This window comes from Stegostoma tigrinum, chromosome 6 (assembly GCF_030684315.1).
Source record: "Stegostoma tigrinum isolate sSteTig4 chromosome 6, sSteTig4.hap1, whole genome shotgun sequence".
NCBI lineage: Eukaryota > Metazoa > Chordata > Chondrichthyes > Orectolobiformes > Stegostomatidae > Stegostoma > Stegostoma tigrinum.
The window spans coordinates 81,690,117-81,714,186 of record NC_081359.1 but is presented as its reverse complement, the minus strand read 5'-3'; the positions used below and the strand labels follow the sequence as shown (position 1 = coordinate 81,714,186).

Genomic DNA, 24,070 nt, shown 5'->3' with positions numbered 1-24,070 from the left:
TTTATATGTCCATCTCCATGAGGATGGGCTCAGGGGTGTCCACTTCTGTTTGGAAAGAAGGCCTGCACTGTCCCATCCACCACCACCTCATCTTCACTGAGCTTGTCCTCACTTTGAACAACTTCTCCTTTAACTCCTCTCACTTTCTTCAAGTGGCTATGGGAACCCACATGGGCCCCAGTTATGCCTGTCTCTTTGTGGGATATGTGGAACGTTCCTTGTTCCAGTCATACTGGGGCCCCTGCCCTGACTTTTTCTCCATACATCAATGGCATCATTGGTGCTGCTACCATCTCTCCTCTGGAATTAGAAAAATTAATAAATTTTGCTTCTCATTTCCACCCCGCTCTCAACTTCACCTGGTCCATCTCTGACTCCACCCTTCCCTACCTCAACATCTCTGCTTCCATTTCATGGGGACAGGCTGGCTACCAATATCCACCACAAACCCAGGGACTCCCACAGTTACCTTGACTATACATCTTCAAACTCTGCTTCCTGTAAAGACTCTATTCCATTCTCCCAGTTTCTCAATATCTGTTGCACCTCATCCGATGATGCTAGCCTCCAAAGGGGGCTGGGGACCTCCAAAAAATCCACCTTCTTCCTTAACCGAGCATTCCACACCACTGTGTTTGACAGCATCTGACCCAACTCCCATATTTCTCCCCTACTCCCTCTCTTCCTTTGCACAACATTGGGTCCACCTGGTCCTAACATATTATCCCACCAGCATCCACATTAAATGATTCAATAGCCACCATTTTTGTCACCTCCAGTGGATGCCACCACCAGATGCTTTTACCCTGAGCTCCCGTCAGCCTTCTGCAGTAATCATTCTTTCTGGGACACCTTCTTTGGTCCACTCACCCCGCAGCATCTTCCTATGCAACTGCAGAAGGTGTAAAATCTACCCATTCCATTCCTCTTTCCTCACTAAGGTCCCTTCTAGGTGAAACATCAAATTTACCTGCACTTTGCTCAAACTGGTCCACTGAATCATTGCTTACAATTTGGTCTCTACACTGAGGACACAAAATACACACTGGATGACTGCTTTGAAGAACAGCTCTGTTCTGTCCATAGAACTAATCCCAAACTTCCGGTTGCCTGCCACTTTAACACATCAAGTTGCCTGGCTAATATTTCTATCTCAGGCTTCATTTAGTGCTCCACTATCTATTCTCTTTTGTTAAAAGACCCTCCCACCTGCTTAATCAAAGCAAATCAAGAATAACACAATATAATAAGCATGTAATTATAAAGTACTGACCGTATATCCAAAGTCTAACCTGCAATCTCTGATTTGCCGTAGGGCAGCTGTAAGGTCCCTGTTCTTCAGGCACTCCAGCATGGTCTGAACTGCAGCTTCAGAGGAGATATTTGTGAGGCCATGTAAACTGAGTTTATCTTTAAGGGGTTCAACTGCTATTAGAGCTGAAGCTTCCTTCAAGTTATCCCTCAAATCATTCAGTTCTTTTGACATATTCAGCAGCTAGTAAACAAACATTAACAACAAGTTACAATTTGGAGCAGTTTTTCATCATAACGTTTCCATAATAACAAATTCTAGCATTGTGATAACATTTTTACATCACTGAAAAATACTTCATTCTAAGTTTAGGTTCATTAGCAACAAATGTTTTGTGTAGCATTAGAACTTTATGCTCAGGTATGACTTGCTATGGAACAGGGCTTGATTTTAAGCTTGTTTTTTGGAAAAACACTGATTAATGTTGATCATAAAGGAACTTATTTTACCTCTGGCATTGAGCTGACAACATGGATCTGTCCAATTAGTTTGTAGTAGGACTGGAAGAGCAGCAGAAGCTGAAAGTGGAGCTTGTAGAGTCTTTGACACAACTCAAGCTGCTGTGAAGGATAAATAAATCAGATAAAGGATTTAAAAGAAACATCAATAATGTTGGGAACATCACTTCTTCATTTTGTTAAATACTTAGGTGCCAAAAAAAGTAGAATGAAAATAACAATTATGCACCATCTACAAGTGATTAAAGTTGCTAGGTACAATGATAGATCTATGCAAAAGCCATCTTTTACTTTCAGTGTATGTAGAAACATTGAAAATAGGAGACGGAGTAAGGTCATTCAGCCCATCAAGCCTGTTAAACCATTCAACTGACCATGACTGATCATCCAACTGAGTACTGTGTCTGCTTTCTCCACATACCCTTTGATCCCATTAAGAAATACATTTAACTCCCTTTTGTAAATATATGTTGACTTCATCTGATCCTGTCATTGCTTTCCAAGTGCTCTGCTATTAAATCTTTCATAATGGACTCTAGCATTTTCCCCACTATTGATGTTAGGCTAACTGGTCTATAATTCTGTTTTCCCTCTCTTTTTAAACAGTAGCATTCCATTTGCAACCTTTTAATCCATAGGAACTGTTCCTGTCTATAGAATCATGAAAGATGATCACCATTGTGTTCACCATTTCTAAGGCTGCTTAATTAAGTACTCTGGGATATAGATTATCAGGCCATGGGGACTAGTCAGCTTTTAGTGCTATCCTTTTCCTTCACACAATTTTCCCATGAATGCTGTTTTTTTTTTCAGTTTTGCCCTTTCACTAGAAACTGTATTCCATAACATTTTTGGGGCATTATTTGTGTCTTCGCTTGGGAAGATGGAACCAAAGTATGTATTTTATTCATCTGTCATCTCTTTGTTTCCCTTTACATTTTCCCTTATTTCAGACTGTAAGGGATCTGTATACGTCTTCACTAATCTTTCACTTTTCACATACCAATAGAAGCTTTTGCAATCAGTTTGTATGTTTCGTGCAAGCCCACCCTAGTACTTGATTTTCCCCTTCCTAATCAACCGGTTTGTCCTCCTTTGTTGAAATTGAAATTGCTCCTAATTTTCAGGTCTGCTGCTTTTTTTTGCCAATTTGCATACCCCTTCCTTGGATCTAACACTGTCCCTAATTGCCCTTGTTTGTCTTGGTCGGGCCACCATTCAAGTTTAGTTTTGTGCCAGACAAGAATGAACAATTGTTGCAGTTCCAGACAGATGATTTATGAGGCGAATTTGGCAAGATATAGCAAGAGAACTCATAGCAAAATACCCTATTGAAAACTGTATGTGACTTGGAATTAGCAAAAAAACATTTAAGGTTCAACCTTTTGAGTTGGTCTTCACAGAGAATAATACAGGAAATTTCCTAGAAATACTTGGTGACTTGATTAACTCAAGAGCTAAAACACATTGGTAAAGAGGTTGTACTTGAAAAATTAGCTGGATTGAAGATTGATAGTTATCCTGGAGCAGATGATGTTCATCCCAAATTGCTGAAGGAAGCAGCAATAGAGATAGTGGATGTATTAGTGGTTATCACTTGTAATGCTTCAGATTTGGGAGGGGTTCCTGCTGACTAAAAGGTGGCAAATATAAGACATCTATTTGGGAAAGAAGGAAGAAGGATAGTAGAGAATGATGGATCTGTTAGTTTGAGATTAGTAGAGAAAACATTAGAATCTATAATTAAAATGTGATAACGGAATTTTTAGAAAAGACGGGCAAAATTAGAGAGAGCCAACACGGATTCATGAAAGCAAAGTCTTATTTGACAAATTTCTTGGATAGGTTGAGGATACTTGTAACATAGACAAAGGCAAACAGTCCATGTCTTAGAGTCAAATAGCATTGAAACAGGCCCTTCGGCCCACCATGTCTCTGCATTTAACGAACAAACTATATTAATTCTATTTACCTGCACTTGTCCCATAGCCAACTATATCCTGGCTTTTTTTAGTGCTCATCCAAATGCTTCTTAAATATTGAGAGTACTTGCATTCACCTCCTCTTAGGCAGCACATTCCATATTTCTCCCAACACTCGGTGGCAAAAATATTTCCTCATATCTCCTCTAAACCTCTTACCCCTCCTCCTAAACTTATAGCCTCTGGTCTTGGATACATCTGCAATGGGCAGAAGGTTCTCACAATCCATGCCTCTCAATTTTGTAAACTTCGATCAGATATTCCTTAGCCAGCAAACAAACCCAGCCTGGCCATTCTCTGAGACTCTTCATTCCAAACAACATCCTGGTGAATCTCCTTTGCACCTTCTCCAGTGCAATAATATCCTTCTGGTAGTGTGGCAAGCAGAACTGCACACAATATTTCATGTGTGGCCTAACCAATGTTTTATAAAGTTGAAACAAGATATAGACTCATAGAATCCCTATAATGTGGAAGCAGGCCATTTGACCCATCCAGTCCACACTGACTCCCCAAACAGCATCTCACCCAGAACCACCACCTACCCTATCCCCGTGAACCTGCGTTTCCACATGGCTAATCCACCTACCCTATGTATCCCTGGACACTATGGGCAATTTAACATGGCCAATCCACTTAACCAGCACATCTTTGGACTGTGGGAAGAAACCGGAGCACCCAGAGGAAATCCATGCAGACATGTGAAGAATGCATAAACTCCACACAGTCACCTGGGGATGGAATCAAACCCAGGTGCCTGGCATTGAGAGACAGCAGTGCTAACCGCTGAGCCACCACGCTGCCTCCATTTCCTTGTTCCTATATTCCAAGCCCTGGCTAACAAAGGCAAGCAATCTGTGTGCCTTCTTCACCACCATATCTACTTTCAGGGATCAATAGACTTGAACCCCCTTTGTTTCTCAGCCCTCCCTATGGACCTACCATTCATTATGTACATCTTTTCCTTACCAGACCTTCTAAAATACATTACCTTGCACTTATCAGGATTAAATTTGATCTGCCATTTCTCTGCCAAATTTACTATCTGATCAACATCAGACTGTAGCTTAAGTCGATCCTCCTCATTATTAAACAACACCTCCAATCTTCATGTCATCTGGAAGCTTATGAATTATACCGAATTCTAATTGTACATTCCTATCCAAGTTGTCAACGTATGTAACAAACAGCAAGGATTGTTGCATCAATTCCTGTAGTACCCAGGCACAGGCTTCCAATCACAAAAAAAAGCCTCCACCATCACCCTTTGCTTCCTATTTCCCAGCCACTTTTGCAAACTTGCCTTGGAACCATGGGCTTTTACCTTTTGGACCAACCTTCCATGTGGAACCTTCTCAAAATCCACTGAAATCCAAGGAAACCACATCAACTGCACTATCCTCATCATTATATTTAGTCACCTTTTCAAAAATTTCAATTAACTTAGACAGGATCTCCCTCTGAAATCCATGCTATCCCTGATCAACATCTGCCTTTCCATGTGTTAATTAATCCAGTTCCTCAAGTTTTTCCCAACAATTCCACTACTGATGTCAGACTAACTGGTCTGTAATTGCCTGACCTTTCCTTGCTGCCTCTCTTGAACAAAAGAACGACATTAGCTATCTTCCAGTCATCTGCCACTTGATCTATGGCTACTGAGATATTAAATATCTCCACCAGGGCCCCAGCAATCCCTTCCCTTGTCTCCCATAACATGTTGAGATGCATCTCTTCTGACCCAGGGATTCATTCACCTTTATAGCTGCTAAAATATCTAATACCTCTCCTTATTAATTTTAACATGCTGTATAAACACACTATCCCATCTGAAATCCCTGGTTCCAATGTCTTTCTCCTTTGTGAATACAGCTGGGAAATATTCATTTAAGACCTCACCCATGCCCTCTGGCTCCATGCCCAGATTGCCCCTTTGGTCTGAAATATGTCCCACTCTTTCTCTGGTAATCCTCTTAATCATAATATTCTTATAAAATGCCTTGGTGTTTTAATTTTATCTGCCGAAGATATTTTATGGTCCCTCTTTGACATCCTAATTTCTTTTTTAAGCACCCCCCATACTGTCTGTACTTTCGAAAGGCCTGACCTGTTCATGTACAGTATATAATATTTCCTTTTTTTTTAATCAGACTCTCAATGTGCCTTGACATCCAGGGTTTCCTGGACTTGCTGCCCTTGCCTTCACTCTTTGAGGAACACACTGGCCTTGAATTTTCATGATACTACTTTTAAAATACTTCCACTTTTCAAATGCAAGTAGGTCCTACCAGTCTATGTTTACCAGATCCAGTCTAATGGTATTGAAATCAGATATCCCCCAATTTAGACACTTATCTTCTACACTATTCTTATCCCTTTCCACAATTACTTTGAAACTTTTAGAGTTATGGTTATTATCTGCAAAATGCTTGCCCACTGACTCTTCAACTTCAAATGACTGGGTTCATTCCCTAGGATTAGGTTTAACATTACTGCCACATAGTTCTCCTGGTAGCACTTACAAAAAGAAAAATCCACCCCCATCACATCTTTTCACACTAAGGCTGTTAACGTCAGTGAATTTGAAATCCCCTACAACTATAACCACATGCCTCACACACATTTGTGATTTGCTGACATATCTGCTCCTCTGTTTCCCTCGGAGTGTTGAGAGGCCTATCATATAATCCCATAAAAGTGACTGACTATGTTTTTATTTCTAAGCTCTGCTCAGATGGCCTCGTTTGAAGAGCTTTCCAAGACATTCTCCCTCATTACTGTAGCAATGGTCTCCATTATTAATAATACAATGTCTCCACATATTGTTCAACCAAGCCCCCCAGCCCCTTCTGTGCCCTGCCGCCACTCCCCCACAACATCACACCTAAAACTTCAGTACTTTGGAATGGTGAGCTGCCAGTCTTGTCCTTCCTTCAATCATGTCTCAGTGGTTGTAAGAACAGCATATTTCCACATGTCGATCAATACTTTTAAGTTAATCTGCTTTACTAATCAAGATCCTTGAATTAAAATAGATACGATTTAGCTTTCTGGACCTCCCATGTGCCTAATCAAACCCATGCCTTCTCCATCTACTGGGCTGTCCAAGCATTCTTTCTATATCTGAATGAGCTTTGTTCTTGGCCTTACAATTACTCTGCCCTATGCCCCAGCAGCATAAGCAAACCATGCAGCAAGGATATCGGACCCATGCTAGTTCAGGTGCAATCTGTCCAGCTCGTACAGGTCCCAACTACTCCAGTGATCTAAAAAAACTAAGGCTCTCCTTCCTATGCCATCCCTTTAGCCACACGTTCATCTGACCTATCGTCCTATTCCTATACTCAGATGTTCGTGGCACTGGAGATAATCTGGAGATTGCAATTTTAGTAGTCTTCCTTTTTAAGCACTATCCAACCCTCTAATTCTGGTTACAGGACCTTTTTTTTGCACATGCTGTAGGTACTGTCACGTACCACGACTGCTGGCTGTTCATCCTCCCCCTTCTGAATGCCCTGCTGCTGCTCCGAGACATCAATGATGTCCTCAACCTTATGGATGCTTCATAGGAAGTCCATCTGCATCTTCTGCCACTCCATGCAGTCAATCAAGAGCTACAGCTGAACACACTTTCTGCATTCATGGTCATCATGGACACTGGACATGTCCCTGATTATATCGCAGGAGGAATATTTCACTGGGCTGAGTTCTTCTGCCATTGTGATCCTTACCAACTATGAGCAGTAAACTAGGAACAAATTACATTACAAATAGCATGTTGTGTACTTGATTTGCAGAAGGCTTTGGAAAAGGGCTCACACCAGAGATTTACTAAACAAAATTAGAGTGCTTGAAATTGGGAGGAAAGACTGGTATGGGCAACAATTCCAGGTCCACAGCTGTTCACAACGTATTATAATTATTTAGATGTAGAGATGAATATTTTCAAATTATCTGATGACACCATCAGATAAGTAGGAACTTAAATTGTGAGGAGACTTCAAGAGAACTCAGACAGATTAAATGAATGGGCTAGATTATGGAGATGAAATATGATGCGAATAAAACATACTCACTTTGACAGAAAAAGAAGCAGAATATTTCTTAGTGGTAAGTGACGGGAGTGTGGGTGTCCAGAAGGTGCTAGATGTCTTTGCAGATTAAAAAGCAAGCATGTATTTACAGTAAGCAGTTAGGAAGGCAACAGTACACTGCTATTCATTTCAAGGGATAAGATTCCCTACAGTGTGGGAACAGGACCTTTGGCCCAACAAGTCCACACCGCTTCTTGGAGCATCCCACCCAGACCCATCCCCCTGTAACCCACACACCCCTGAACACTATGGACAATATAGCATGGTCAATCCAGCTAGCTTGCACATCTTTGGACCGTGGGAGGAAACCGGAGCACCCAGAGGAAACCCCACGCAGACACGGGGAGAATGCCCAAACTCCACACAGACAGTTGCCCAAGGTTGGAATCGAATCCGGGCCCCTGGCACTGTGAGGTTGCAGTGCTAACCACGGAGCCACCATGCCGCCCTAAGGATAAAGAGACCAAAGCTGTGCACAGCATCTCAGACAAAGTTTCAACAAAGTTCTAGACAGCTGCAGAAAGACTGTATTTCTGCACTCAAATTCCTGTGAAACGAATGTCCCTCATGTTCAATTCTAGTGCCTTCTGGTCATCAATATTCACTAAAACCCACTGACTCCCAGTTATTTGACTCTATATTCACATACCCCACTTCCTGTAAAGACTATTTCTCCCAGTTGCTCTGTCTCTGTTGTATGCGTTCCAACAGAGCCAACTTCAACAAGGGGGCACTCAAAATGTCCACCATCTTCCTCATCTGAGGATTCCCAGCCCTACAGGTGACAGGCAGTCAGCTGGGTCCGACCCATTTTCTGTACTTCTGCCCTCACCCTCTTTTTACCCTCCCACAACAGCAATAGAGTCCCTCTTGTCCTCACCTACCATCCCCCCAGCATCCAGATCCAAAGGTGCCATTTCCACCACCTCCAGCAGAATGCCACTGCTGCCACCACCACCAAACATACACTCTCCTCCCTTGTTAGCCTTCTGAAGGACTGTTCCTTCTGGGACACCTTAATCCACTCCTTCTCCATTCTCAACAATGCACTCGCACCCACAAACCACCACACACCCACAGCCTCATGACACCTTCCCATGCAATTTCAGAAGGTGTAACACCTGCCCATTTACTTCCTCCCTTTTCACTACTCAAGGCCACAGGCACATCTTCCAGGTGAAGCAGCAATTTACCTGGCACTTCACTCAAGCTAGTCTACTGTATTTGCTGTTCACAATGTGTGGTCCTCTACACGGGGGAGACAAAGTGCAGACTAGGTGACCACTTTGCAGAAAACTTATGTTCGGTCTGCAAACATGACCCTAAGCTTCCTGTCGCCTGCTGTTTCAACCCCTGGCTAACATTTCCATCTTGGACTTTCTACAGTGCTCCTGCAAAGCACATTACAAGCTGGTAGGACAACCCCTCATTTTCCATTTGGAAACACTGCAATCATCTGGATTCACCATCAGTTCAACAATTTTAGGGCCTGAGCACCTTCTCTCATGTCCCTAATCTAACTTCACCACACCAGACCTTGTCATCACATGGGCTGCTGCCATATTGTTGTCAGCTAATGACCCCCATTAGCAGCTATTTAATTCTCCCAGGCTGACTTTTACCTATTTCTTTGTGTGCCCAACTATTTTTCTGTCTCTCTGTGTGGGATCCATTTCCACCCATTGTTTACTCCTTCCCCCTCCATCCACCACACCTTCAACATATGTACCAACCATTTCCTGGCTACTATAAGTCCTGAAGAAGGGGCACTGGACCTGAAATAGTAACTCTGCTTTCCCTCGACAGATGCTGCCAGACTTGCTTACTTTTTCCTTTTGACCACCCGCAGTTCCCCAGAGCAACTTACCACTCAACAGATATCCTAGAATTCACTGGTGTCCCAACTGCCGTCTATGAAAGCCTGTTGTGCACCCAGAAAACCATTATCATTCCAGGGCTGTCCAACATGGTTCCTGACATTTGCCCCATACATGGCAGATGGTTGGGCATTAGTGTTCCACTTTGTAGGCCGAGACCTAGAGGGTTTCCCGGGTGTGGTAACGCACAGGTGGGATTTCCTCTTTCTCCAGGACCAACAGTGGAGGCCAAGACATTGGACAATGATGGCCTGGTCAGTGGTTGCAACCTGGATTAAAGAAATGTCAGCTATTTGGAGGAATGCACAGCAATGCAGAAAGACGGTCAATGAGCTTCTTCATTCCACCATATTCTCTCCTATACCTCAGACTATCTTTGCTACTGTACCCACTTCCCACCAAAGCTCATGCCCCATCGCTCTCGGTACTGCCTGCAATATCTTTCCACACTTGTCACCCAGAACCCTGCATGCCTTCACATGCTTAGGACCACATCCCAATCTGCACCAAAAGTAACAGTTCTGCCCATTTTCATCTCTGTTAAATCCTGCCTCTTTCTCATTCTAGGAGAGAAAGAAATCCGCAATAGTGTTATGATCCCAAGTGGTATTTTAACATACAAGTCCAAGACAGCAATCTGGCTTGATAAATATATTTGCTTTGATCATAGGGTCAGACAGCACAGAAACACTTTGGACTAGTCCATGCCAAACATAATCCCAAACTAAAGTAGTCCCACCTGCATGCTCCTGGCCCTTATCCCTCCAAACGTTTCCTATTCACATACTTATCCAAATGTTTTTTAAATGTTGTAATTGTACCCACATCTGCCACATGCAAATATAAAAATTTTTCCCCTCATGTCTTTTTAAATCTCTCTCCTCTCACTTTAAAAAATGTGCCCCCTAGTCTTGACCCCCATCCCAGGTAAAAGACAACTACCACTGACTCTATCTATACACCTCATTATTTTATAAACTTCTATAAGATTGCCTCTCAACCTCCTACACTCCAGTGAAAAAAGTCTAGTCCATCCAACCTCTCTTTATAACTCAAACCTTCCATAACCAGCAACATCCTGGTAAAATCTCTTAGGAGGCCTCTCCAACTTAATAATATCCTTCCTATAACTGGGTGATCAGAACTGGATACAGTATTCCAGAAGAGGCTTCACCAATGTCCTTTACAACCTCAACATGACTTCCCAACTCCTATACTCAAAGGACTAAACAATGAAGAGAAGCATGACAAATGCCCTTTTAACCACCCTGAATGTATGTGATTCAAACTTCAAAGAATTATGTACCTGCACCCTTAGGTACCTCTGTTGTACAACACTACCCAAAGCCCTACCATTAAATGTATAAGTATCACCTTTGTTTTTTGTACCAAAATGTAATATTTTGCATGTATCCAGATTGAGCTATTTTCAGCCATTTCAAGAGGGAAAGGGATAAAAACAGGTAGCTATATGCCAGTTAGCTTAACATCTATCACAGAGACAATGTTGGGTCAATTATAAAAGAATGTAATTTCAGAGCATTTTGAAATACAAAATATAAGCAAGCCAAGACAGCACAGCTTCATGAAGGGGAAATGATGCCTAACAAATGTAAATATTTGCAATGATATGCTTAATATTATATTGATAGCCTAGTGATATTATTGCTAGACTAATAATCCAGAAACTCAGTTAACATTCTGGGAGCCTGCATTCAAATCCCATTTTAGTGAATTGGTGGAATTTGAATTCAACAAAAAAAAACTAGAACTGAGAATCTACCAATGACCATAAAACCGTTGTCAATTGTTGGAAAAACTCTAGCTCACTTGTGTCCTTCTGCGATTCTCACCTGGTCTGGTCTACAGGTAATTCCAGGCCCACAACAATGTGCTTAGCTCTCAACTGCCCTCTGAAATAGACTAGCAAGCCACTCAATTCAAAGGCAGCTGGGGCCAGGCAATAACTGCTGGCCAGCCAATGACGTCCATATCCCACGAGTGAAAATATAAAAACAAAGTTCAGTACAGGAATCTGTAAGCAGGTAAAACAGATACAATGAGGCCAATGTTTGGAATCAATGTGCCTTGCCAGAACAAAGCCTGAAAACTGTATTTGTCTGTGTTTCAGGCACCCAAGTAAAGATATAGGATCCTTTTAAAAGGATCATTCTGCTGATGAGCTAAATGCCTACTTTAAACCATCTCTGAGAATTTAGCTACTCAGAGTATAGCAGATGCTGGTTGGTGACATCCAGATTTTCCAGTAGTGGCCACCACTAGTTGAACAATGTATTATCATTAAAATAGGAGCAAAAATGATTCTGTTATTTTCTATTACAGCATTAAAGGTTTGTCCTCAATTTAGTCTGATTAACTAAACCAGATGGTGTAGAAACATGGAAAAGAAATCAAACCATGATCATACTGGAAACTGGAAATAACTGGAATAATTTAGATTTATCCCAAGTATAACAGCTATCATGATTATTTAAGAAGTGTATATTTTAGAAAGCAAAATTTAACAATTCAATAGTTGGAAAATATTCAAGACTTGTAACTTACTGCAAGGGATTCCATTTGCTACACAGCAAGCATGTCACAGGAGCAAAAAGCCAAGAAAACAGAGTATAGAAGATCATTGTGAAACTGGCATTAAAGTACACAGTTTTATACCAGGTAAAACCATTGAAGTATTTATACATGAAAGAAACAAGATGAAAACTGCTGTCAGTCCAAGGTGTCTTTTTTTTCCCCAATTCAGAATGATTTCACACTTCTTCAGTTATTTGCTATTTGCCTCATAATTGATTGTCTATTTTGAAATGGACGTACAGTAGTTAATCATTTCTAGATTTTATGAAGAATTATTTACTACATAGATTATGCAAAGCAACTAAAGTAATTATTAAAGTAACACTGTCTTATGGACTCTTAACATGCTCCCGGTTATTTTACTAGAGGCCAGTCCATGCTAGAGAATTGATTTTCAATGAACAGGAAATTGCAAAGAGTGTTGTGAGTTTCTGATAATGCTAGTGTTGAAAAATTTACACGTCTATTTAAAGACTTTTGATCACCTTATAATATTAAGAGTCACAACAGATTACTCAAATACAAAGAATGGTTTTCTATACATCAGGATTGACAATCCATTTAAGCAGTGCATGCAATAAGGTGATAAACTAAAACATGTTCACATTGTAAGCTCACAAAAACTTGACAGGTTCTCAAGTTCTAAGTCACAATACAGACATTAGTGATAAATTATAAATGATATTACATTTGAACATAACTTTATTAACAACAGATTTTACCTTTTCTTCTGAGTCCCCTGGTTGGTTTGTAATCACCGTATCTCCCACAGTTCCAGGAAATGATGCTTTACAATTTGCCAGCCACTATTGTGGAAAAAAAATGCAAATAATACTTTTACCAGTTTAAAAATATAATACTTTCTTTCGTCAGATATATATCTTTACAAAAAGCATACCACAATTTACTGAAAAAGAAACGCAAAAATATATGTAAATAAGACTATAATGACTCTACGTTCTTTAGACTACAGGCAACCAGCATTTGTTTCTTGAATGTTAAAATAGTAGATAAATACAAATACTTGTTACACTAGGTCTCCTTTTTTGTGCTCGTTTCATATTTCCCTCCTTGGAACAGATGTGGGGGAATGATTTAAATCCTTTGTAAATATGATGAGCGTGTCATTGTAATTTAAATAACAAATTTATGCAAAAATGTTTGGTTTGTAGCTAAAAACTTTCCTTTCTCCTCAGAAGAATGGTACATTAAAATTAGAGTTATATTTTCATTAAATAACCTTTATATAACTCTGCAGAACTGTAGTCAGACCTGGGTGTGGTATGATAGCTTTAATTTAGTGAAGGGAAAAATGCAATATCTTTTGAACTCTCTTGTTATCTGTCAGTTTGCTACTTCGCACCAACATTATGATGGGAGAGGTACAAAAGAAAGAACGCATTCCTTTTTTAGGGGTTAAATCCAGGGCATTTATATAGGATCAGTAACAGGCAAAATTCTCTTTGTTCAACAATTAGTTTGCACACTTCTGTGTTGGAGATTATTTGGGCCACGCTGACACTAGCCAAATACATTTTATGTAGAACCACTCCTGATAATTATGATTGTTTGAATATAATTTTATTTCATGTCATTCAAAGAGGAATTGTTATCAGTTACTGGCTCATGTGCTGGAAATGATCAGATATTAACAAACCTTATTTGGAAAATGAGAAGGGGGGAAGAATGACAAAAACAGAAAATTATAATTGTGGATAATAAAAATGAGAATAGTATTAAAATTATATATGTCAGCATTTAATAATGTAAAATGAGTACTCTTTGATATGATCTGAAAGCTGACTAACCAGTTGGGCCGCTTCTTTCTTGTTGTTGTATGTGTCCAAATATTCTTGTAGTTCCAAGACATTGAACTTCAGTCTTTCAAGAAGCCCACAAGAAATCAGCTGGAGGAAAGACAGTATATTTTTAATATTCACACATTTTAAAAATACAAGTTTTATGCTTACATAATTTCAGTACTAAAGTTTTTACTGAGATTATTTGGGCACTGCAAATTTACAGAATTGTTACAGTGCAGGAGGGGGCTATTTGGCTCCTTGAGCTTGCACTGATTCTATTACATAATGCCAAATACCTGCTTTTCCCTACATTTGTGCATACCATTTCTATCCAAATTATCATCCAATTACCTTGTTTGCCTCAGTTAAACCTGCCTCTACCACAATTCCAGGTAATGCATTCTGCACCCTAATTACTAACTGTGTGATTTTTTTTCTTGCATATGTCTTGCTTACTTTGCACACAATTTAAATCCATGCCCTCATGTTCTTTTCTCTTTTACCAGCAGAAACTACTTTTTCTTTCTCACAATGTTTTCTGTCCAACCTGCTCATGATTTTGAGAAGTTATCTCCTCTCAGCCTTCTTCTCTCAAAGAGAAACAGTCTTAACTTCTTTCAGCTGATCTTCATAACTGAAGGTAATGCCTGAGGGCTTCAGCAGTGGCTCTGAGAGGCACAAACCTACTAACCTCTCATAGGAATATAGCATTTGGCTTGCTACCCATGCCACTGCCTGTCAGCCATGCAATCTGGTAGCCTGCAGAGATGCTGCTGTGAATGCCGGGGAACACAGAGGTGTATGCGACCAAATTGGTTTGGCATTTGCACTAAGTCCATCCTCTCTGAATTGCAAGTGATGGCCAATTCCATGAGGACACCTTTGAAGCAAACCTTAATTCAAATTTCTGTTGGTCAATGTCACAGCAATTACTGTACTAAAACAGTCATCCAATGTCTGTGTACAACAGTGGAAGCTCAGATTAAAGTCATGGGAGCTCAATCTGTTGCAACCTGTGCTTAGAACAAAGAACACAGAATAGTACAGCAGAGTGCACATGATGTCGTGTTGACCTATCATCCTATCTAAGATCAAACTACCCCCGTCAACATTCAAAGGAACCGACAGGGTATGATGAAAGTCCAGCAATATATCTTCTAAAACATTACTAGGATTACTGGAAGTGTCAATGGCATAATTAAGCATGAAACTGATATCTTCTCTGAAAATGACAGTGGTCACTCTGGTAGTACACTAGCTGCTGTCAGTCAGCTACCTGGCTCGGTAAGCTACTGCCATTTCAAAGATGGTACAGTTCAAACTGGTCTTCAGAGGTAGATTGCACAAAATCATTTGCAATGGCATCTTTAGTCTCCCCCACTGAATGTCAGTGATCATTTACCAGAGACACCAAAGTCACTGGTGATGGCACTGCAGCGGAGCACTAAAACATGAAAAGGAAGACAAACATGAAGAGAATGCCCAATGGTGATTAGTTGCCATAGGTATGCAGTTTGATGTGCTTTAATACATGAATAGGGTTTGGAAAATTTATTTTATGGTTGGTTTTAATTTTGCACTATGACCAAGTGGAAGCTGTCCAGGTCCATGATAAACGAAAGGGAAGGTGTGAAATCTTGTATGAATGGGAAATTCATGTTATGTTTCCAGGTATTTTAGTAGGATGAATTAATCATGTATAGTCCAGCCAGGAAACATGTGTTCTTTGCCTCCTTTCCTCCTTAAGTGGTGACAATTCTCTGGCAAGAGACAATGAAGTATGTCATCTCTCTCATAGTACAGAACCTCCTTGTTCTGGATGTGAGTTTGCTCACTGAGCTGGAAGGTTAGTTTTCAGACGTTTCGTCACCATTCTAGGTAACATCATCAGTGAGCCTCTGACGAAGCGCTGGTGTTAGGTCCCGCTTTCTATTTATCTGTTTAGGTTTCCTTGGGTTGGTGATGTCATTTCCTGTTCTTTTTCTCAGAGGATGGTAGATTGGCTCCAAATCAATGTGTTTGTTGATGGAGTTCCAGTTGGAATGCCATTCTTCTAGGAATTCTCTGTTTGGCTTGTCCTAGGATGGATGTGTTGTCCCAATCAAAGTGGTGTCCTTCCTCATCTGTGTGTAAGGATACGAGTGATAGTGGGTCATGTCGTTTTGTGGCTAGTTGATGTTCATGTATCCTGGTGGCTAGCTTTCTGCCTGTTTGTTACAGTTCTTGCAAGGTATTTTGTAGATGATGTTTGTTTTGTTTGTTGTCTGTATAGGGTCTTTTAAGTTCATTAGCTGCCTATACAGACAACAAACAAAACGAACATCATCTACAAAATACCTTGCAAGAACTGTGACAAACAGGCAGAAAGCTAGCCACCAGGATACATGAACATCAACTAGCCACAAAACGACATGACCCACTATCACTCGTATCCTTACACACAGATGAGGAAGGACACCACTTTGATTGGGACAACACATCCATCCTAGGACAAGCCAAACAGAGACACGCACGAGAATTCCTAGAAGCATGGCATTCCAACTGGAACTCCATCAACAAACACTTTGGCTCCAAATCAATCTACCATCCCCTGAGAAAAAGAACAGGAAACGACATCACCAACCAAGGAACCCTAAACAGATAAATAAAGTGGGACATAACACCAGCGCTTTATCGGAGGCTCACTGATGATGTTACCTAGAATGGTGACGAAACGTCTGAAAATGAACCTTCCAGCTCAGCGAGCAAACTCACATCCAGAACCTCAACCTGAGCTACAAATCTTCTCAAAACTCGCTAGAACATCCTTGTGCAATGGTGGATGGCATACTGACAAATGTTGCAAATAAATACTTGTTCCATCCTGGAAAAAGCTAGAAACTTAAAATGTTCATGGCCAACACCACCTTCACAGGCCCTGTCAATGCTGGTCTCATCTTGTTCTAATTCTGTAATCATGGCTGTAGCATATGGCAAATATCAGTAAGGACATCCTTATACAAGTGCAGGAAGACTGACACACTTTTACTTACTTGGGCTATAGCAAGAAAATTGCTTCATTGATATCCAAGTGGTATGGACAATACATTGAGAAATGTTCACACTTCCCCTTCTAGCAGCTTGTCCAGCTCTTGTATGTCAGAAAGCAAGTGGTTTGTGCAGAGTCCTTGAAGTCAGAACCAAGCTCTTTAGCATATTATACCACTCTGGAGACATCAGGAACTTCATTCTGGAAGCCATCAAACACTTCTACTATTGCCACAAGAGGTAGCACAAAATCAACTACTTGAAAATAGTTGACAATCTCTTTAATAACATGTGACAGTGATTCTTCCTTATGTTGAAAACAAGTTTGGGTGCATGAGTCTAGTGTTAACTGAAGTGCTGAGCTTCAAAATGTTTGTGCTGTCATCAAATCAACACTACAATTTATTGACATCACAAGTTCCTTATACCAAGTAGTTCCAATGGGCCCTCCTTGTGTACACAATTACTGCCCAGCCAAAATGACTAGCACTAGAAGTGTTTGCATAGGAGTGTTTCTAATGCCAAGAAATCAAGTGCTGTAATGTCTAATTTTGTGGCTATTACTACATTTACTTTACACCATTGTAGGAGGATCATCAGCACAAGGACCATTCCCTTGCAGGCAACTCAAGATCTATGATTAACACAGCTTTGTAAGTATTGCCTGGACTCTGTACACAATTTAGCGGAAACGTTTGAACTGAATTATGCAAAAGTAAAGCTAACTTTGTCGCTGAGCCATGCTAACAAAAGATTTTCCATAAGATATTTTGCTTTTGTTGCTATGCATATTTGTATCATAGATGCATTTTGAAGATTTTCTTTGATTTTTCTAAATAAATCATAAATAGTGAAAAAAGGATGGCATTTTCATTTCAAGCATAATTAAGTTTTATTTTAACTACAAGTAAGCTCTAGCAATAACTAAGATATTTTATGTATCTATATTATGATTTATTTAAAATTAGAGTTGTCTAAACTGCACAGCTCTGATTTACATTTATACTATTAATTTCCTTCTAAATCTGTTTTGTTATAAAAGATTTTTAAGAAAATATTGAGCTTTAAAACTACCACTATTTAAAATATTTCCTGTTGATATAAACAATTTGCAAAATTATAATGCAAAACATTTAAAGGAGAATACAGATCACATCAAATATACTTGGAGTCAAAAGTAAATTGAAGTGATCCAAAAGCTTTGTCTTCATTCATGAAATATTTAACTTCACTGTAATCATTTAACTAAACAATTGCAACAGATACTTACAGTTTCAGCATCTAGAAAAACTGTGGGACAATCTGAGCATGAGGTGAGCACCTCTGAAGAACTCATAAATTTTGATCCTATTCCTCGCAGACTGTCTCCAAGGAAACTTGCAGCATCCCAGGTTAGAGAACAGAATTTTTTCTGAATGCACTGGAAGATCATTTTCACGTTAGTTCATTATGCTGTCTCTGCTTACACTTTCTGGTTCAATAAATTTAAATGTTTGCATGATAATATAAAACAAAGACCAGCAGATGCTGGAAATCAGAAACAAAATAGGAAATTGTTGGAGAAATTCAGCAGGTCTGGCAAAATCTGTGAAGAGAGTGCAGAATTAACATTTCAAGTCCAGTGATCCTTTGAGTTTTTTCTGCAATCTGTTTCTGTTTTATATCTATTTTCAATTGTTTTTCCATCCATAAATTTGACAATTGCAGCAGTTTGTTTTGCATTATTCTGTAATTGTATCTGGAACTGAAGTTGAAGAATCATTATTGCATAGCTCATGGAAGCAGGATCAAACATTCCAGGTGCTGTGTTCATACAACATGGTAACTCAACAGTTTAATTAATGTTTTTTTCTGGGATGATTTGGACTTTGTCATGGAAAGTGAAGAAAATGTATTAATCCACTCATGGGGATCCCAGGAGGCAGTTAGAGGACAGCATTGCAGAAGCCTAAAAGATCAAAGGTAAGAAAGCGCATGGGAACACCAACTGCAATACATAGTCTAGGCCATACTTGGAATGATATCACCATTCCTTCATTGTTGCTGGGTCAAAATCCTGGAACCTCCTAACCAACAGTGCTGTGGATCATGCCTCAAGGAAGGGAGCTCAACATTACCTACTCTGGCATAAATGGGGATGAGAAATAAATGGAGATAACACAGTGTGGAGCTGGACAAACACAGCAGACTAGGCAATATCAGAGGAGCAGGAAAGTTGACATTTCAGGTGAGGACCCTTCAGAAATTTCCTGCTCCAATGGTGCTGACTGGCCTGCTGCATTCCTCTAGCTCCACAGTGTTATCACAGACTCCAGAATTGGCAGTTCTTACGATCTCTGATGGGAAATAATTACCTATTCAGCAACACCCCTAACACATGAACAAAATAAAAATTAATTGAAACAAGCTTGCCTCTCTTCTAATTTGGTTATGAAACAACACAAAAGGAAAGTGTAAGAAAGAAGAAAAACCTTTAAAAATGGACTAAATTGCAACTAGTTATCAGATAAAAGTTAGCATGCCAATCGTACAACATCAATGCAGCAGCTCATATTCAGTATGATGCTGAGACCCAATTTTCCTTTGGCCCCTTACATTAAGAGATCTGTAGATTAGTAGTTCCCAACCTTTTTAGTAACATGACACATTTCATTGAGACAAACAGTTCTTGGGCACATGCAATTTTTTTCACTGTTTCAATTTTGTCCTTTGGCCATATATGTTCAGCATGTTCACGTCTTCAAATCAAAAAACCAACAGCCTCGCTTTTAATTTGATGATTAATTTTTCATAAGTTTTATGAGTTGCAATTTTGGATGGATAGAATATTATTCTTTTTCAATTTTCACTACTTTTTCACAAAAGATTCACACACACTTGAACTGTTTTGGTTTGCTATGGCACACTGGTTGGAAAACACTGCTGTAGATGTCTTCTTTAACAAAACATTTGTGGGACATTTCTTTGGGAGGCCAACCCAAAATGCTGGCTTTTGCTTCACTGTTGGAACCTGTACATAATTTCTCAGTATCAGCATCCATAGGTGTGTCAAAGACATGCATGCTAGCCTTGTTGCCATTAAAGTTTGCTTGCGAGGAACTGGGTATACATAAGATAAATCGAGAGCTCAGGAAACAGTGGAGATGGCTGGTGGATTTGGCAGATTTAATATTCCAATATATTACAGCTATTATGATAAAATTAATGAAGACAGTACACATCAAAAAGGCAAGTGTTACAGATTTGAAAGCAAAGCAAAACCAAAGGCATATCTGTTGAAAATGTAAGGAAAATGCAGAATAAGTCAACATTTCACTTTCAATAAAGGTGTGTAATATAGCATATCATTTTGGAATTTGGATTGTGAAGATAAAATACAGGGGGAAAGTGGCAATAATGGCATCATTGCTAAGCTGGAAATACAGATATCCAGGTGATACTCCTGGGAACCTAGTTCAATACTGAATTAAGAAAAACTACTTACGACTCTAATGATGACCACATAATACTAATTGTCATAAGACCTCATCTGATTCATTAACATCCTTTAGAAAAGGGAAACGTCATCCTTACTTTTACTGTCCTACATGTGATTCCAAATCCAGATTACAAATTCTTATCTATTCTCCAAAATGATTGAGCAATGCAGTCAGTTGTAAAATGTCTCAAAAAGGAAATGAAATCGTATGAATCATCTGGCATCAAACTAGGGACTGTCAATGGCAATGGCAATGACAATGACAGGAACAGTTCTGTCAACCCTATAAAGTTCTCCTTACCAACATCCGGGGCTAACGCCGAAGTTGGGACAGCTGTCTTGCACTAGCAAAGGAAACAATGACAGCACTACTGGAACAAGCGCAAGACACCACAAACAACTGGACACATGTCTCATCACCCACTTCACTTTCAACGGCCAAACGTAGGAACAAATCAACGAGGCACTCACGGGATCACCTATCTCCGGACTCATAGCAGAGGCAGTGATGCAAAGTCTAGAAAGGACAGTCCTTCCACTAATTCAACCAAAACTATGGATACACTACGTGGACAACACCTTTGTCATCATGAAACGGACCAAACTAGAGGAGACACACAAACTTATAAACAACACCCTCGCCATAATAAAATTCACCAGAGAGGAGAAGAACAAACAGCTCCCATTCCTGGACATCATGGCAGAGTGCAAGGCAAATGGGGAACTCCAAATGAAAGTACACAGAAAAGCCACATATACAGATAAGGTACTGAACTTCAACAGTAACCATCCCCACACACACAAACGAAGCTGTGTACGAATACTATTTAAACAGGCAACAACACACTGCAGCAACACACTGCAGCAACACAGAACTATGCCAAGAGGAAGAATACCTGTTCCAGGTTGGAAAGGAAAATGATTATCCAAAAAATTGGGTCAGATGATGCCTACATGAACACCAGGAAGATACTACATGCCCCAAAATACTCATCACACTACCCTACATCAGGAACATATCGGAACTAACCACAAGACTCCTACGACCGCTGGGCATCAGAGTGAAACACAAGCCCACATCAACCTTATGACAATTGCTCACCCGAACTAAAGACCCACTCCCCACCATAGACAGGACCAATGTCATCTATAAATCCCCTGCAAAGACTGCGAGAAACACTACATCAGACAAACAGGAAGGAAACTAACAACATAGGTACACAAACACCAACTGGCTACAAAGAGACACAACCGATACTCACTCATTTCAATCCATATGGATAAGGAGAACCATAAATTCGACTGGGACAACCAAATCCTGGGACAAGCTAAGTAGAGACAGGCATGGGAATTCCTAGAAACCTGGTATTCCATGAAGAAAACTATCAATAAACACATAGAACTCAACCTGATATACACTCCACTACGAAGGAAAACCGGAAGTGAGGCAATCCAGCTCAATGGACTCCAGAGTTTAAAAACCAGGTGGGAAAACACACCGATGCTTCATCGGAGGCTGCACTGATGATGTTACCCAACAGGGTAATGAAACATCTGCAGAATAACAAACCAGCTTGGTGAGCCAACCAACCTCAATACTTTTCATTTGCCTGGGTGAGTAGAGTTCCAACAGTACTTAAGAGGTTTAACACCATCGAAGACGAACCTATCACTCTGATTATTTCTGGATGGAATGCCATTCTCTCTCACTCCCACTGAAGTACTGTATCAGCAGTGTGTACCAGCTACAAGATGCAGTACAGAAAATAACTACAGCGCCTTAATCCAAATCACTATCATCTAGAAGGATAAGGGCAGCAGATACATGGGAACATCATCAAATGCATGCTTCCCTCTAGAAACTCACCTTGACTTAGAACTAGATCGCTGTTCATTAACGGTCACTGGATCAAAATTCCAGAACTCCTTAACAATATTATGATTGAACCTACAACAAACAGACTTCAGGATTTCAAGAGGTAGCTCACCATCTCCTTCTCAAGGGAAATTGAAGATGGGCAATAAATGCGCAGTCCACACACCAGGTATGAATAGACAAAAAAGGCAAGTGATTTCAGTTCTGTGAATGCATGTCTTTTTTTTTAAAAAAAGGGTCAGAAAGTAACTTGGAATAGTAAACCAGAAACATTATTTTCAAGAAAGCATATTGTTTCAGTTCAGTCCCTATTGGGAACCTATTAATTGATGATGTGTTTACAAGGATGAACCTTTATGGCATACAGAGGAAACAGACCAGGGGCCATTGGTAGGTTTCAGTTCAGAATTAAGTTCTAGTTCAGGAGAACAGTTTTGTCCTAATGGGGTTGTTGCTTGTGAAATCTCCAAGCTGTGATATTTTGTGTGAAAGTTTTAAAGCTGTCAGAATTGAGAAGAGATACCAGCATCAGAATTGGAAAAAGCTTCTAGGCCATAAAAAGTGGAAAGAGATAGTTAAGAAATTGAAGAGTTAAGATAGAAATGACAATTCACCAGAATTGAATGCAAATAGATATTGCTGGGTAAAAAGCTGTAACTTTGTCTTTGCTATTTATGTTAAGATCTTTGTGTTTATATATAGTTTATCTATAGTTTTGTATGTTTTCTTTTGTGAAATGAATCTGTACTATTTTATTAAAGAAGTCTGGCATCCTTGTTGGATTATGTTCAGTGTATTAGCTCCATGATAAACAACTACAAAACAACTTCTGATCGAGCAAGTCAGGTTTCATTCCAGGATCTGATGGGTCCTGTATTACTATCAGCTAGGATCATAACAAAAATGCTTAAATAAAATTATTAGTAAATAAATAATATAGTCATGTTTTTGACACAAGCAATGCCTTCAGTTTTGCCATTCATTTATAACATTTTACAAGTTTGGTAATAGAGTGTTCATGTTCAGAGAGGATATAAATATTGTACTTTGGAAAATTATGTACAAACTAAGATAGATTCTCACCTGGAACAGGGATGAGAAAACATGAAAAGTATGCACTGCACAGGAACCATCAGAATCAGACATCAGTTGATTTATGTGGGTGCGCCATGCTTCTTCGGCATCATCACATGCTTTAGGCTGAAAGGCTGCAAGTATTGCAGAAAAAAAAGGCGAGGGAGGGGGTGATGCATGGAGATCATGAAGCCCATCCCTGTCTGCTTCAGCAAAGCTGCAAGCAAGTAACACAAATATCATGATGCAAAATTTACATTAGAAAATAAGATTAATAAAATAAAATACATTTAATGGCTCTTCTTTGTGACTGCAGACCCAAACAATTCTGCTTAAGTCAGGGTCTTGCTAGTCCCTCTTCCAATCTTGGATTGCTTTGCTGGACATGTCAACTGCTACTCTGTTTCATACTCATTTAGCTTCTATTCCAGACTCTGGCAAGCTTGGTTTCTGAAGGCATTTATCAAGTAACTGACAGCAGAATAAACAGCAGAT

The 24,070-nt window shown here is 39.8% G+C and overlaps 1 protein-coding gene across 6 annotated transcripts in view; it reads right to left on the bottom strand.

Moving 5' to 3' along the window:
• Positions 1-24,070, bottom strand: part of LOC125453068 (protein furry homolog) — a 301,124-nt gene that overhangs the window by 3,096 nt on the left and 273,958 nt on the right. For 3 of the 6 annotated variants that reach the window (XM_048532133.2, XM_059646707.1, XM_059646709.1), the window contains exons 55-61: positions 23,585-23,792; positions 18,418-18,567; positions 14,127-14,225; positions 13,041-13,124; positions 12,289-12,306; positions 1,762-1,872; positions 1,293-1,495 (exon numbers count right to left, since the gene is read on the bottom strand). In XM_048532133.2, coding sequence (XP_048388090.1) covers positions 1,293-1,495; positions 1,762-1,872; positions 12,289-12,306; positions 13,041-13,124; positions 14,127-14,225; positions 18,418-18,567; positions 23,585-23,792 — 873 coding nt within the window. Of the gene's footprint in view, positions 1-1,292; positions 1,496-1,761; positions 1,873-12,288; positions 12,307-13,040; positions 13,125-14,126; positions 14,226-18,417; positions 18,568-23,584; positions 23,793-24,070 lie in introns of those variants that run through there. The other 3 variants (XM_059646706.1, XM_059646705.1, XR_009445855.1) reach the window with 3 other exon arrangements.